At 52.6% G+C, this 16,986-nt stretch overlaps 1 protein-coding gene across 3 annotated transcripts in view; it reads right to left on the reverse strand.

Moving 5' to 3' along the window:
- CDH22 (cadherin 22) overlaps positions 1-16,986 on the reverse strand; it is a 77,017-nt gene that overhangs the window by 34,515 nt on the left and 25,516 nt on the right. For 2 of the 3 annotated variants that reach the window (XM_032705133.1, XM_032705134.1), the window contains exons 3-4: positions 13,490-13,784; positions 4,264-4,383 (exon numbers count right to left, since the gene is read on the reverse strand). In XM_032705133.1, the coding sequence (XP_032561024.1) occupies positions 4,264-4,383; positions 13,490-13,784 (415 nt within the window). Of the gene's footprint in view, positions 1-4,263; positions 4,384-10,009; positions 10,169-13,489; positions 13,785-16,986 lie in introns of those variants that run through there. The other variant, XM_032705135.1, reaches the window with a different exon arrangement.

Genomic DNA, 16,986 nt, shown 5'->3' on the forward strand with positions numbered 1-16,986 from the left:
GCTCACAGGAAAACACACACATACTGATATACCTGTGTTTCCAGTCACCAGGGACCATTTTTAACAAACTGGCAAGAACAGCAGAGGAACACGTTCTGCCTCCCACCACCACATCACAGAGACCCAAAAGCTCACCTGCCCAGCTCAGCTGCTGCATGCTCCCAGTCAGAGCAGCTCTTCCAGTTCAGCCTGACTGTCCCAGGGCAGGGCTGTGGTCAGCCTGCAAAGGGCAAGGCTGACAGGGATGAAACAATTATTGACTGCACACAAATAACCATCAGCTTCATCCCAGCAGGCTGGTATCTCGAGTTTGCTCTCCCCAGCACAAAAACCTTAAGCCCTTACCAGCTCAGTTTTCAATCAGGACACAGGCTCTAGAACTTAGGAGCTGTCTTAAGTCATCACAAATGCCAGATTGCATTTCAACTACCCTCTGAGTCCTTCTGCTTTTTCCCTGCATTCAGCAGAATGACAAGTTTTAAGAATAACCTCTTCCTTCCAGTAAAAAGCCAGGTTCCCATGCACTCTCCTGAACTGACAATCCCTTGATTTTAAGGAAGGCACTGAATATCAGGAGGCCTGTGGTGTTATGTGCTGTGACTGTTCTGTAACAGCAAACATCCCTGCAAAGGGATGAACAAGACTACTGGAAACAGGGACACCAGGTTGTGTCCCTCCCTGTGTGTTGAGCATTTTCAGGTTCTCTCCCAAGGTTGTGGGCAGGGATCACAGGCAGCAGTGAGTCTCCACACTGCCCAGGGATGAGAAAGGGCACTGCAAAGGACGTGGGAACAGACACGAGCAGGCAGGCACAGCTGCCTGCCAAAGGAGAGATTTGCCCCTATAAAGGTGAATAATCTGCAGAGGTGCAGAGAGCGCAGGGTGATATAAAGCAACATGAAAACTGCCTACAGATTTAAATGCACAGTTCTCTCCTCTCACGTAAATGCACTGGGAGCCACACGCTCACATGCCCATCTCTGCATCTTAAAAGCATCAGCTTGAAAGATCTTGGTGAGTATGAGATTCCTGGAGCTGGCACAGGAGCTGGCACTAAACCTCCTGCCCCACGTCCCTCTGGGTAGAGCTGGGTTTGTGGCCCAGCAGTGGTGAGGGAGCTCTGCCACCAGATTAGTGCTCTGACTGAGAGCCAACACCCACCAGAGTGGCAGAAGTGGCTGTTTCCCAATGGAAGTAGTGGGGCAGAGGTGTGTGCTTGTTCTGTGAGGGCACAGACTCCTCCAGCAGAGCAGGGCAGCCACAGCCTGGGCACTGCAGCTCACCTGCTGCAAGGAGCAAAGATCAGCTGCACCCCACCTGCAGACTGACAATGAATGAGGAAGGCAGCACAAAGCTTACACAGGACTAATGCCTGCAGGCTCTTGCAAGAAGCCCCCGGAATATTCTTACAGCTGACACAGAAAGTCTTGCCTTCACAGTCTGTGCGCACAAAGCTCCTCACTAACATACCAAAAAAGCCAGCCTGGACCTTCAACACGCACAGGGAAAGTTCTTGAACCTGGTTTGGGGTACACAGCACAAGTTTCAGTCTCTGAAACTTAATTCTCAAGGCACGAGAGTGGCTGGTGTATACAAAAGAAAGAAAAGCTCATGTGCATCAACTGTGCTTTCTTTTCACCATCATTCACCACTGGAATTTTCCTACAGCACAAATGCCATGGTGCTGCACCCGCTATTCCACTGGAGCCATTTAGTCACTCATCTATCTCCAAAAAGACACCTGAGGCACTCTGGGCATTCAGGGCTTACTGAATGGCAGGACTTGGCACAGCACATTATCCAGACGGTTTGGGTCTGCCTGTGAAAGGTCCATTGAATATGAAATCCCAGCTGAACACTACAGCTGGTAACATCCAAGAACAGGAGACAAACTAAGCTACACATGGTCCACATCCTGTGCTCAAGTGTGCAAACCACTCTTGTTCGTGCCACACCTGTGCTATGAAGGAGGGTGTGAAAAGAGCTGCTTGCAAAGACAAGGAGGGAAGAAAAAAGCCAAGCTGGAAGGAGTCAGGGGCTGAGGTGGTGTGCAAGGGAGCAGATGCAAGGAAAGGCAGAGAAGGAGGTCAAAACCAAATAGGGAAAACAAATTGTTCTTCATTACCATATATTATAAGAAATGTAACATGCCAGGGTTTATGGTTCTTTTTATGGCCATTAATAACAATGGTGGCTCTGAGAGTTATGCTGCTGCTATGGTTAATTAAATCTTATGCTCAGGGCAGGAGCGGAGCCACCCCGGGCAATCAGAGCTGGATTCCCACGTGCAGCATAAAAAACCCTATTCTAACACAGAGTGGGAGCAGGACAGGATGTGCTCGGGTGGACATGAAGAAATGTCCACGTGGGCCGGCAGTGACAGAGGGGCACGAGGCCACAGGACAGGCTGCAGCCACAACCTGAGGGGCCAACAGGCAGAGCTGCACCTCGTGTTCCCACAGCCCTGGTGGGGCAGCTGCCACAGGCCATTTGCAGCTCAGACATCACCAGAGTCAGCCCCAACGCCCACGTTAGCGGCCAGATATTCTGGGAACAGACAGGCTCAAGAGGGGCTGAGGACTCTTCTGCAGACTGTCAGCAGTTTCACTGCTATGAATTACAAGCAAATAGAACAGTAAATCAACCCCCCAGTGTACGAAACAGCCAGCTTGAGAATTAAGACACAAAAAGTCAAGGAATCAAGAAGCTTGGATTCCCAGAGTGACATTAATTCTCACCACAGTCCCACAGGGCACATTTTAGTTTATGCCTTAATACAGAGCATTAATGTGGCAGGAAGCTGAGCCTCTACACATTCTGGCTTGTGCAGTTTGCTCCCAGTGGTCCCTCTCCATTCCAGCAGCCAGACTTTCACTCACACAAAGCTGTCTCAGATTAACAGGATCTCACGTGCACCTGAATTTTCAGTGTTTAGCCTATTGTTCATAAACACACAGTATAAAACAAAGCAAATCTGGGAGACAAGAGAGCCCAGCTGCAGCAGCTCCTGAACCAGGAGCAGGTACAGCCCCAACCTGCTGCTTGTGCCCTCTCTGCACTGCACCAGCCTCTGTCCAGACAAATGCAATTCCCACCACATACCCCAGTACTGCTGGAGGAGCTCCCAAACTCCCAAATCTGAGCCTTCCTCCAGCAGCAGCCAGGCTGGTGGCACAGCCAGGGCAGATGGTACAGCCAGGGCAGTGTCCAGCCTCCCCACAGGCACCAAACCACTGTCAGGAAGTGCAGGGTTTAATGAAGATGCAACGGCTCAGGCACAGAGACCTTCCTTACACTCTCCTTACACCAGAGTCTCCAAATAAATTTCACTCTGACTTACATAAAAATAGCCTTAGAAAATATCTATCAGCATAGACACAGATCAGCCTGACAGAGCCTTGGCACTTTAGCCCAGGGGTTGATCTCAGCCTCTCTCTCATTATGGTTCAGCAACAGGGTGGAAGGGACTTTGCTGCCCAGTTTTCCAACACAAGCTGCAGCTCCCCAGCCTGCTTGTCCTTTGACAATTTTTCATTAAACTGTGGGCACTTTATTGCATGCTTTGTGCCTTAAATATCTCTTATTAGCATTTGAGTGTCTCACCCCTTAGCAAGCTTGTGAGGCTCCCATTAAGGGTAATGAGAGTCACACTCCTGGGAGGCAAGGAGAATATATACCCCAACATCTCCTGGTTATGGTCTACTCTAACCAGTATGTCAGAGCATCATCTGCCAGGGATTTATTACAGAGGCATTTTACAACAGCCCCTATTATAAGTTAGTAAGGAATGGAGCAGCTTCTACTGTTCTTTCATTAAATATTAATGGAACATTTATAAACCAATCCTTAATTTAAAGTGTTACCTTTAATCAAAGCCCTGGTGATAACGATGCAGCCTTTGGTAAGGTCCCTTTGGTAGTATTTAAACCTTCTACAGTGAGATTTTACGTGCCTGTGGGTGCACTCCCGCTCCAGGCACAGAGCTCAGAGGAGCTCTGCCAGTGCAGGGGCAGACCAGGCACTCTGGGCTGGCAGCTCTGGGTCCTGCCCGCTGCAGGCAGGGCATAGAGCTGGGCAGCACTTTGCAGGGCTGCTGGGCTTCCCCTCCAACACCCCTGCCATGGAACCCACACAGCAACACTCCTGCCATGGGCACCCAGCGTTGGCAACCAGCAGGAAGCACAGACCTGCTGGCTCACAGCCAGCTCAGGATGTGTGGCCAGGGCAGGGTCTCCTGCCCCAGCCCAGCTGGGTGCTGCTCACCTGTTTTGCTGTCCACAGTGAAGTGCTGCTCGCCCTCCAGCACGCTGTAGACCACCCGGGCACTGCTCCCGTACGTGGGGTCGTCAGCATCAGAGGCCATCACCTGCATCACAGAGGTGCCTGCAGCAGGGACAGAGAGGGAAACAAAGTCAGGGAGGAGTGGAAAAGAGCAGCACAAACCTCAGAGCAGGGGCCAACACTTGATTGCTTGCAAATGCCGCGGGAAACAAGAACAGTTGGGTGCAAATGCAGCATCACTGCCCCACAAAAGCCTGGGATCCAGGACTCCAGACACTGCTGTGAATGCCCCTCTTATGCTGCAGGGTGGCAGGACCCTGGGCCACCTTGGGGCAGGACCTGCTCTCCAGGAGATCACTGGTCTGAATAGCTGGGAGTTTTTCTCCCACTAGACTTCTATTGGACTATTTGGGAAGGAGCTGGGGATGAGATGTTATACCCACACTTGCCCTTCCTGTCAACACAGAGCAACATGATCACCTCTAGCCTACAGAGGATCCTCCCAGCTAAGGCCTGACCCACACTGCAGCAAGCAGACCTGCACAGGGACAATAGCCACAGGAGAGGAAAGGCTTTTGCTTGCCCAGAGCCAGACACAGCACCACCTCCTCATGCTCTACACGTAGCAGGGCAGGAGGACTACAAATTGGATAAAAGTCCATCAAATGTCTGCAATTAAGTTATTGATTTTCAGGGCTGCCTCATTAAACTGGGTACTTCACTCCAACTGCCCCTGTGATGGCTTTAATTTGACATCATGTTCAATTTGACAAAAGCAGGACCCAGGGCATGAGGATGGGGGCAGGAGCAAAGGGGCTGAGATCAACAGAGACAACAGAAGGGAGGAAGGAAGAAAAGCCTAATCCTACCTACAGACACCCTGAGGAAGGAGGTGGTGTGACCAAAGTGCTGTGAGAACAGGCTACCCAGTTCCACCTCTAGCACCAGATTCAGTGCATCCCTACTCCAGAGGTCAAGCACTGCCACCAGTCAAAGTCAGAAGCATTCTCTGTTGCCACATCTGCATCAGGTGGAAAAGGAGTTGAAGCCATCCAGATGGAGATAGAACTGATGCCTTCCTCTTCCCTTGTCAGGAGACCACAAGCCCAGAGCCTGCAGACAAGCCAGGGAGCTCCTGCACCAGCCCTGCCTGGGCTTGGGCAGGAGATGAGACAGTGCAGACAGCAGTGCTGCTGTGAGTAGCTGGGATGCACATGCTCCCCCCAGCCCAGTTCACTCCAATCTCCTGGAAAGGGTGTTCACTGAAGAAAATGAGCAGTTACCATGGTTGCTTTTCATTCTCCCTGGCAGCCTCCTCAGAGCTGCAGCTCTGCTGATAACAGGAGAATCCCCCTCATCGGTCTTCAGCAACAAGCTAGTTTGAGTCAACTTATTTATGCTTTGCTGTCTCCAGTGAAGTTATGGTGCATCCCTGCCAGGCACATCCAGATTACACCACGGCAACACTGGCTCTCTGCCTTGCAAACAACTGTTTAAGAAATACTACTGCTGCATTTCCTCCTCCTCTCCCTGCCGTCACACAACTCTTTCAGCAGGTATCAGCCAAGGCAGATCACCCCCACACCAGCAGAACACCCTGGCATGTTCCCTTGGGAAGCTTCTGATCAGAAAGGGACCGGAGAAGGGAAATGGCATGAGGTTCTCCAAGCATCCCACTCCCAGCTACAGCAGATAAGCCTCCCAGGGATGCTGGAGGTGCCAAAGTCTGAGAATCACAAAAAGCAGCATCTGCCTCTGACAACAGACAGGGCTCCCCCTCTGCTCAGCCTGGCAGCAATCAGATGGGAGCCCACGCCTGGTGTCCACAGCAGCACCCACTCCTGCACTCATCACCACCACAGCAGAGCCTGCTGACCTTGCACAAACATCCCACGCTCCAAGAACCAGTTGTTCTTGCCTAGGAATAGAAGATCCAAACCTCACCCACACAAGCCCACTGGTTATTTGCCTGCACTCGCCTTGTACACAGCACACCCTGAGTCAGGACTGCACACATGCAGACAGAGCAGGTGCTCCAAGGACTACACCACAGCCTCCTATTCCAGCCACCTCTGAGCAATCACCCCACAGATGCCAGCACAGGGATCATCAGAGGCGGGCTGTCCACTAAAAGTTTGCGCCAGGCTCTGCATCACACGCTGCTTCTCACAAGGTGCATTCACTCAGCTGCATAATTCACGTCCTAATTCATCCCTGCCAGGCACAGCTGTACTTCCTGTGTTCCAAGATTCACCTGAACTGCAAAACTGCAGCAGTGCCAGAGTCTGAAGAGGGGGCAGGATCTGTGCCCACCCACAGCGGAGTTTGTGTCTCCATTCTAAGCCATGCCCTGGACTGGTCAGGTGAGCTGCTGCTCTCAAGTCTGCCTGTGCCAGCACAGGAGGCTCCTGGCCCACAGCTGCTGGGCACTCCCAAGAACTGGAGCAACAGGGCAGCAGATTCAGTTTCAGGTCTCAGGCATGAGTCCCCAGAGCTTTTTGCTCTAGGGCAAGGGGAACCAAGCAGCCTAAGGAACACTGCAGCAAGGCACCTTCACTCAGAGGCAGCAGGATGGGGCACACTGCCCTTGGACAGCAGCCAGAAACCCTGGAGGTGATGAAGGGTCTGTCCTTTCCCACCTGCCCTCACAACATCTCATTAACAAATGAGCAACAACAGGTAGGTAGGGAACACCGACCCCATTTTGTGCCTTGACTTGTAGTCTGTGAAGGTGTAATGCATCCTGCTCAAGGTCACCTACTGGGTATTAGGACCTATGAGTTCAACTTTCCAGCCTCCTCTCTTAAACCCCACTTACCCCTTTTCCACCCCTCCCTCCCACTCTCCATGTGAAGAGCACTGGTCTTGAATTCCAGCTGACCGTGGTCCCCTCCTTCCCACAGAGACAAGCCTTCCCTGGCTCCCACCATGCTTCAATATTAGTCCCTGCTGTCCAAGCATAGCACTGCCCACAGCAAGTACAGCATGTACAGCTTTTATTTAGTTTTCTGGCATGTGCCTTAGCCATAAAAGATACACTAAATAAAATCGAAACATCCATCATGTGCTGTATCACCCTCCTCCCATAACCAAGAAGCCTGAGCTCGTATCCAGAGGGATAATTAGACATGTAAAATAAGATAAGATGTTGGCTCCTCCCCTGGCCAGCTCACCCCACAGATCCCTCTCTGGGATGGACAGGAATCCACAAGTCCTGGGCTCTGCAGGACACCTTTGGAATACCAATGCACACCTCTCCTAGCATCCATCACCACCTTCCCACAGGACCTGGAGCCTCTGGGGCTGTTTCCAGCGACCCTGCATGCAGAAGGCTAATAGCTCCAGCCCACTTGCTATGCCACTCACTCCAAACACACTTAGCTAAAAGAAATGTTGACAGGCAAACTCCAAAGACATCCACAAGCAGAGAGGCCCTGCACTGAATCCACAAGCAAGCCACTGGGACCTGTCAGTTCCCCAGGGACAGAAGTACAGCCGGGCTCTGGGCCAGCAAAGAGGCAAATGAGCAGCAGGAAAAGCCAACACTTGCTAAAATCGACTATCCCTCCCCACAGCCACAGACACACTTCCGTGGTGGAGCCAGGAGTCTCCAGATGCTCTCTAGACCCAGCTCTGGGGAAGGGGCCACCCCTTTCTCCAGCATCTCCAGCTCAGGCAGAGCCCAAGGACACCCTCCAGCTGTGCTGAGAGCCCTTTCTGTGTGGATCTGACCAGCTCCAGGACAGCACTTGGGCATTTCACCTCTGCAGAACATCAGGAACCCTGCAAGGAGTGCTGTGTCATGCAAACCCACGTGCCCTGGGCTGATGCCAGTGTGCAGCACTCCCATCCCAGGGGCCTGGGTGCTGTGGGGCAGGAGGCAGGTGGGATTTTATAAAGAATGCCATTTACAGCTTTTGCTGGCCCCAAAAACCTGCAGTAGCTGATGCACCCCAGAAATGTGCAGGCAGGACATCAGGGAAGAAAATGAACTAGAGAAGCTTAAAAATTACTGGAGCAGAAGTGAGTTTCTTGCAATCTCGTGAACATTCTGACTTGGTAGAAAGCCAGACCCAGAGGAGATTCACTGCACAGCCTTCACACCCCGCAGGACAAGCCCGAGGGCACTAACCTGGCAGGGGTGCAAACACTCAAATGTGCTGCTGTGAAATATCTGTTGGGGTGTCCAACCAGAGAAACCCATGGCACAAGACACCCCAGCCCTGGTAACCAAGCAGGTAAACGTGGTGCCTTGGGGAGTAAATGAAAGCATTTCATGAAGGGGCTCATCTTCCCTGAGGGGCTGTGCACATGCAGACTGGATGAGGAGCTCAGAGGGACAGGGCAGAGCATCCAGAGTCTGCCCCACGACCCAGAGCAGATGGGGAAGGACTTATCTCACTAAGGACCAACAGACAGCGCAAGCCCCAGCTCCCAGACACTTGCTGTCCCAGTAGATTCCAGATGCACACAACTGTTTTAAGCACTTTCTATCAAGGGAGAAAAAAAAAATCAGACTGCCTGCAAGTGTTCTGGCTCTATGGTAAACAAAGTGTTTTTCTCTGCTTCCAGCCTGGAGATTAAACAATTTCTTTTCACAATAATCACTTCTGCATTCAGCCAGCTTTGTGCTAGAGTCAGGGCTTGACCCCAAGTTTCTGTCTGTACAGCCAAATCGTCTCTAATCTGGACATGGTGCTACACAGAGAAATGAGAGCAAAATACACCAAGGGAAGAGTGATGTTCTGATGAAAGGATGTGCATTTCCTGGCATGCCCCTCACTCCACGCTCTGCATGCTCCCCAAACAGCCCAGAAGTGAGGTCTGGGCTTCAACACCCACCCTGTGCAACCAACAGAGCTGTCTTGCAGGAGGCACCGTGTGCTGGATTTGGGCTCATGCCTGAGTGCAGCAGACAGCTGTTAAGCAGACCCCAGGGAGCTCAGGAAAGGAGCCCAAAATACAGCTAATTTTAGCAACTCCTGTAACAAGGTGAAGCTCCTGCAGTTCCAAGGCTGTTGGCTGGGTCCCATCCTACTTTCTGCAGCTGTAGGTCTGGATTCTGCTCAACTCAGATTTTTTGGATTGATCCACACTGGGGTACCCACAGAGGCTGAGCCTCAGGTGCCAGCACAGAGTCTGGAAGCTCTTGGCCAGCAAACCTGAGGTGACAGGGCAGCAGTGGAGGTGTAAACAGGGTTTGCACCTCAGGCTCCCTCCTGCAGACAGACTGCTCCCCAGCAGCAGGCATGGGGGGAGTCAGCAAAAATGCTCCCAGGCAGCACCACTGGCCCCTGCCTTCCTCAGCCTGTGTGACCCCCGTGTATTCCCTCCAGTCCTGCTCCCCTGGGGGGCTGAGCAGGGACCTGTCCACCCCACCACAGCCCTGGATGTCTTCCCTGCCAGCCCCAGGTCCAACTGCCTCCTCTGCATCCCAACAGCATCCCATACTGGCTCTGGACCCTGCTGCTGCAGCCACTCCTCCTGGTGCCCCAGGCCAGAAAAGGTTTCTAGAGAAAACCCAATTACAGCCTGTTTTTGCAGCTGGTCCTGCCATGCCAAGGGAGCCCAGGCAAAGCTGTTGGGTCAGCTTCCATTCTGGATGTGCTTCTTCCACCTGCAGGAGCTCAGTGTGTAGAAAACACTGACTTCTCCAGCCTGGCTCATGGGCTGGGGTTGTCTCCAGGCACCACCTCTGCCCTTTACAAATCCCAAACTCTGGCCTTACCTTCCCAACCATCCTGCATCTGCCACTTTTGGTCCACCAGTAACAGCAATCCTTTTTCTTTTCCCTTTGCAGAGTTTAGCAGTGAGTCTGGACAAGTTCAGGACAGAAAACAACCACAACTGAAGAAGTTCCCAAGCTGAAACCAGATGCTGGCTGGGAGAGTATCAAGAGGAGCATCACACATTCTGTGTGTGCTGTTCCTCCTCCCTAAGTGTGCACTCTGACCACTGTCAAGGCAAGATCCTGGAACAAAGAGGCCTTTAGTCCACCCTGACTTAGTCTCAAGCAGCAGATATGCTGTCTACCAAAACACACTGTCCTGGCCCCAGCACAGAGCAAGGGGCAGCTGTGCCCCCTGTTACTCCCAGTTACTCTGAGAGTTTGTGCAGTTCTCTCATTTGTTATTCCCTCTCAGACACTAGGAAATCAAATGACTTTCCCTCCCAATTAGTACTCCTTCATTATGCAAATAATGTCCTTTGATCTGCTCCTGCTGTCACAGAGCGGATCTGACTGTATTTGGTTTATTCCTCTTCACGCCCCAGGAAGGCACCCACCTCTGGGAGTGAGGACTCTGCTTCTGGCAGGGAACGGAGAGTGTGTCTGAGAGCAGCCTGGAGTGGGAACAAAAACCACCCAAGCACAAACCCCAGCGAGGTCTGGGAAGGCAGGAGCATGAGAGGAGAAAGAAGGGGTCACCCTTCACTTTTCAGGCTGGGCTGCAGAGCAAAGGCTGTCAGAGCAGCAAGACAGGGAATGAGCAGCTCTTTACAAACAAGCTGGAGAGCAGCCCTGCTCCTGAGGTGGCCCTTTCCCCAGCAGAGCACAGCTGAACCCAAATGGAGCTGAGAGCAGTATGTTTCCTGAGGGTCCCCAGGCTTTGATGTTGATACACTAATAGCCAACCCAAGCTCTCCAGCCCTCCTACCTCTGCTTGGCCAGCACCAAGCTGGGATCACCTCCATCCACACTGAGGAAGGCAGCAAGGCACACTCCCCATTCACTCTTGTGAAAATACCCCACAGGTCTAGGGAAGATGATCTGCCCAGCTTAGAGACATCACCACCAATGCCAACCACAACAAAGCCAGGATCACAGCTGCACCCAGACTTGATGCCACAAAAGGAGCATTCCCACACAAGAAGGGCCTGGCAGGGCATTTCCCATAACACCCTGAACTTCACCTCCCCAGCCCAGGCAGCTTCCCATGTCCTGCATCCTCAGCACCTTCCTACAGCATCCGGAGCTGAACGTCACACACCAGGTCCATGACCAGCCCCATCTCCCTCCCAGCTGCTGAACCTCAGAGGGTTGAGCAGAAAGCTCTGCGTCAGGCTTGCCTGTTTATGCTTTCACAGGATGTGTCCATCTTGTCCTTCGTGCTGCCTGTTCCTGGGTAAGCCGAGGGATAAGCGGGAGGGAGCTGGGGACTTGCAGCAGCAGCAGCATGTGGGTACCCTCCGGCTCTGCACTCACACTGTGCAGCAGCACCACGTGAGGGTGATGTGTGAGGCTCTCCCTGGGCCATCTCCAGGGGGAGGTTGCTCCGGAGGAGCCCGTGTGCTCCCCAGGATGGCCAGGCTGCAGAAGGCTTTGAGGCTGTCACAGGCAGACAGCCCGGAAAGCAGAACAGGCTCTTGGCTTCAGCTCCCCTCTCCAAGCACGCAGCTTGGAAGCACAGCCCACGCCGTTCACAGCACTTCTCTTTACTTTTAACTTCCGAGTATTTTAATTTGCAGGAATTGCCTCCTTTCATGTTGTGAAACCGTGTTTCTTTCTCCCTCTGATCTCCAATTTCGCATAGAAACTGTCTCCTTTGATATGTCTTGTTCACATCAGTCTGATCAGGCGGCTCCATAATTGTTAGTGATTTTCAAAGAACTGGGATCCTTGTCTAATGCTCAGAGTTGAGAATTCCCTGCTTTTTAAAATGTTGTTCAAGCAAATTAGATTAATTTAATTTCTTTATTCTCTTTGGGAACTGGATGCCTCCTGCTTTGGTGCCCACACGCTGTCTTTCATTTCTCCAGGAGCACATGGCTGCAGTTCAAGGGGTCATTCTCTGTGCAGGTAACGGGAAGAGGAAGGAGAGCTTGGGATGCCTCAGGAGAGCTTGTTCTCCATACATCAACAGAATCCAGGCAGCAGCAGCTCCTCTGGTGCGGGCAATTCCTGTACATCTGTACCTGCTGGAGGCCACGCACCAGCTTTGCAATATGCTGCATATTAACCACGGAGAGACAGAGCTCTGTCCTGAGGCAGTGCAGACCCGAGCACCATCCCCTGAGCTCTGCTTCCAGGAGGTCTCTGCAGCCAGACCTTCCTGCAGCAGCACAACAGGATCTGGCAGCTCACCTGACCTGACCTGTCAAGCCCTGGTGCAGCTCAGCTGCCCCGGGGGTCTCACCACAGTCCTGGCACCATTCCTGTCTCCTGTGCCAACTCATTCCTTTCTGACACTGTTGGGGACCCACCTTATCTTCGATGTTAGTCTTTCACAGGCTGTCTTCTACTTGGATGCAGCCTTTGGGAACAGTGATTTAGAGCTCCTGCCGACACACACAGCCTGCTACGAGCTCAGGCTTGTCAGTGGGGGTAACAGAGAGCCTGGCATGGACTGGGAACAGCATGGGCAGTGCAGCACCAGCCACTCTCCTGGACTCCAGCTGTGCTCAGCAGCATGGGAATCCAGCACCAAGCCAGTACAGGAGCAAGGCCAGCAGCACTGCAGCTCACACATCACCTCCCTGCACCCCTCCTGACACCTGGGTGAGCACAAAAGTGACTGTCCTGCTCGGTCATCCTGGGGGATGGACTCCTGCAGCCCCATGATACACATCCCAGCCTGGCCCTCAGTGAGGCTGATCACCTAAAAGGGGCCTGGTGCCAAGGGAATGGGCAGCTAATGGTAACAGAGGGGAGCCACACTTCTGTTATAGGGACATGAATTCCTCAATCTCAGCCAACAAATCCTGGCCCATCAGAGGAGGGATGGATCCACCTGAGAGGGGCCTGGCACTGCTGCACGGGGACACACAAGGGATGACGGCTGGGCAGCACAGCACACAGAGGATGGCCTGAGGAGGGGAAAAAGCACCACACAGGCTAGTCTGAACCACAGGCAGACATGAGCTCCTTGGCATGCAAGGGCTTAGTCCAACCTCCCAGCATTTAGGAGCGAGGGGGCTGTGCAAAGCCAGAGTCAGTGCACAGCGGGCAGCTGGCACCGCCATGACCCGTCCCCAGAGCACGGCTTAGGGCTGAGACTGAGTGCTCAGACACAGGCTGGCAATCAGCTCAGAGGATTTATCCACTTGTTTTTCTTAAGCCACCTTATTTATTTTTTCCCTTTTGGCTCCCCAGCACCGGAATCCCCGGGATTTGCAGGTAGTTTCACGAGGTACAGAAGGCTCGAGGTTTTTTTTGACAGGAGAGAGGCGCAGGTTTCCCAACCCACGTCCTCCCACCCGGGAGACCTACCGATGGGGGAGAGCTCAGCCACGCTGCCGATGTAGGGCCCCTCCAGGAAGCGTGGCTCGCTGTCGTTGATGTCCTGCACCTTGATGATGAACTCCGACTCGGGCTCCAGCAGCTGATCCGTCTGCCGGTCGCGGGCCTGTGCCCGCAGCGTGTAGAAGGTTTTCTGCTCCCGGTCCAGGCGCTCGGTGGCGTGGATGTCACCCGTGATCTCGTCGATGAGGAAGATGGTCCCTGCGCCCTCCCCGGAGATGGTGTACTTGATGGAGCCATCTCCCTCATCCGAGTCCGAGTGGATCTGCCAGGGAAAGAGGGAGAGGGTGGGAGCAGGCTGGGGCCGTGCTTGTGCCCAACTCCAGCCAAGACTGCAAGGGTCTGGAGCCCCTGCACAAGGTACCCACAGTGCCCGGGTGATGCCCCTCTCTCCCACTGGGAGAGTGGCAGAGAGCACCACCAGACAACTCCTGTGCATGAAGGAAGATCCAATAAACTGGAACTTCTGTCCTGCCTACCCTGCTCTGCAGAGCAGAAATCCTGCCAGTGCCCTCTCACACCACACACCAAGGGACAAACCCCACCAACAAGGGGTTAGGAGATGAGGGAAAAGGAAAGGACAACTCAACTGCACTCCAAAGAAAGAGATTTCCCTATGGCCAAAACCCCAGGACTCTGGCAGTGTGGGATCACCTCTCCCAAGCTGCACAGGTACCTCATCATCAGCATTCACCCCCCCTTACACATCCAGCTGCCCAAAGTCCATCCCCATCTGCCCCTCTGCCCCAGCCACAGCCACATCCTCCATAATCTGGGCAGGTAACTCCCTGCCTAAGAGCTCACACACTCACTACACTCCTGGGCTGGGTTTACACGGCAAGGTAACAGGGGCTCACAACATCCCAACATCACACCCAGAGCCCCACCGGGGCAAAACCTGCAGAGGGTGTGACAAATCAGGCTCATGTTCAGGACTAAAACCAGACCTCGCCAAAGATGCTTTTGCAGCCAGTCTCTGCTTCATTTTCTAATTAAGACAGTGTTTGCAATAAGGAACAGAAAGGGTAAACAGCAGTTCCCCATGGACCAGGAGCTGACTGGAATCCAGGCCAGACGTCCAGAGATAATTTTATTGGTGGCATTAAACTGAGTTATGAGGTTTTTACAATCCAGCCACTTATGAGAAATCTATTAACAGTAACTGGACAGGCAGAATGCATCTTGACAGAGAGCAGCACAGGCATTAATTGGGACAATCTATAACGGGACAGGCCCCCAGAAAGGCTTCATCACCTGCTTTCATTTGTTTCCTACAATTTCTGCCTAGAATCAGCAAAGTCATGTTGCCCCCCCCAAAAAAAGAAAAAAGCCGTCCATTAATCGGCTAATGAAATATGAAAATGTTTATGGGCCATTCAATCTTCCAAACTGCAGTTCTATAACCCACCTTTCAGACATACAGCTCTACCAGGAAGAATTTATACCAGAGCTGCCTCTTTTTTACGATGCCTTCATTATATTTGTCTTGTTAGATACAGTTTATGTATTTATTTCATGAGTGAGGGATCCACGCGTTAGACAATTCAATGCATTTTGCAGAACACTCACAAATTACTGCCCATGGTGACACATCTCCCAAGGCTTGCCTGGAAAGAGACCTGCACTCAGCTCACAAACAGGGCTGTGAGCCCAGTAGTGTCTGGGACCATCGTGGTGGCTCAGTGCCACTTGGGATGTGCCTAAGGGGTGGGTCAATCCCACCTCAGTCACCTGGAGCATCCTGCCCTGGACTGTGGGGAGGGTCATCCCACCTTGGCCACCAAGTCCCAGCCCTCCCTGCTGGCTGCTGGAGAGCTTGCTGCCCTCTCTCTTCACTTTGTTATCCTCTCCCCAGTCCCCACTGCTCCACGAGCTTTTCAGAACGAAGAAGGAGCACCTGGTCTGCAGAGCGCAAGTAGATGCATTTTTCTGCTGAACACCAGGCTCATGATTAATAATTAGGGCAGAGATAAAGCACCCAGCACCTCTTCCGAGCATCACACTGAGTTCTCAGCACAACCTCTTCACATATTTGCTCATCACTGACTGCTCGGAGCAGACACCAGCATCCCTGCAAACCGGAATGCTAGGAAGAAAAATGGAGCCTGGGCTCAGGGGGCTGCAGAGATTGATTTACGAGGGAAGATTAAAAGAGCTAAATCTGTGCTGCTTGGCTAAACAACAACTAATGGGGGAGGGTCAGATTGCAGACTCCAGGCACCCGAGGGGAGATGCCATGGGCCTAGAGCACATCCCAGGGATGTTCCCTCCTCCTGGCCTCGCTGCTACAGCGGGCAGGCTCGGGGAGCACCATGTTCCCAGGCAGCCTCGGGGATCCCATCACTCCCGGGCATGGCAGGAGAGCCAAGTCACACAGCCCTGGCACAGAACTGCTGGCTGGGGATGCCAGCAGCACTGTGCCTTGGGAGGAGAGGGACCCCCTTTGCCCAGCCAAGGACAACAGTGCCCGCAGCACCAGGGCGTCCAGAGGGCAGACAAAAGGCTGATCTGTCCTGTTTGTTGAACAGGAAAATAGTTTCCTTGTCCTAAAAGACTACAACCAGGATTTTTACGAAGCCATGAATTACATACTAATAATTAAATCAAAATTAAATGTGAACAGAGGTGCACATTCCTTATTAAAAGCAATTAAACAGAAAGCACAGATACACAAATAAAAAATGACTCCAGGGCTAGAAAAGAAAGAAAATCAAATAAAAACTAGCCCATAATAATGGCGCACTCTGTTTGCTCCAACTCATAAAGCCCAAGTTCATCAATTTTCTTTAAATATTAGCAACTTAATTAAATCTGCTTTTTTCCCTTTAATCCTCTCCTCTATCTAAAATAGATCTGTCCACACGCAGAAGTTTGTAACTAGTGCTGACCCCATAATTCTATTTAAAAAAACCCAAAGAAATCCACATCAAACTGACAGCAGCCTCAGGGGAAATTACAGTTCAGAAGAAGGATTAGCTAGAGAACCCAGATTTTATGGAAATGGTATCGGCCCTTTGGAAAGCACATGTAGGTGTGTGAGAGGCATCCACAGAGGGCAAGCCCCTGCTACCCTGCAGGGTCCCCCCTGTGCAGGAAGATCCACGGGCTGTGTCAGGAGGGCTGTTACACTGCTAGAGATCACCCCAGGAGGGCACCACATCTTTTCCCAGCCCCTGGAGAAGCCTGGCCCTGGTGGCTTTCAGCCCTGGGGAGCAGAATCCACAGGGAGTGATCTCAGTGCTGACTTGTTCTGAGCGGGGCAGGTGATGGGGTGGGTGGTGTGGACAGAGGCTGCAAAATGGGTGGGTTGTAGCTCTCGGTTCATTTGGAGCCGAGGCATTGCCAGGCCTGTGACAGGGCCCGGTGCCTCCGCTGCTCCCAGGGGAGCCAGGAATTAGCTGTGCCTGCTCCGAGCGCGGCTTGGAGCGTCTGCTGAAACAGACACAAATCACCACTGAAATCCCAGC

This window comes from Chiroxiphia lanceolata, chromosome 17 (assembly GCF_009829145.1).
Source record: "Chiroxiphia lanceolata isolate bChiLan1 chromosome 17, bChiLan1.pri, whole genome shotgun sequence".
NCBI classification, from domain to species: Eukaryota; Metazoa; Chordata; class Aves; order Passeriformes; family Pipridae; genus Chiroxiphia; species Chiroxiphia lanceolata.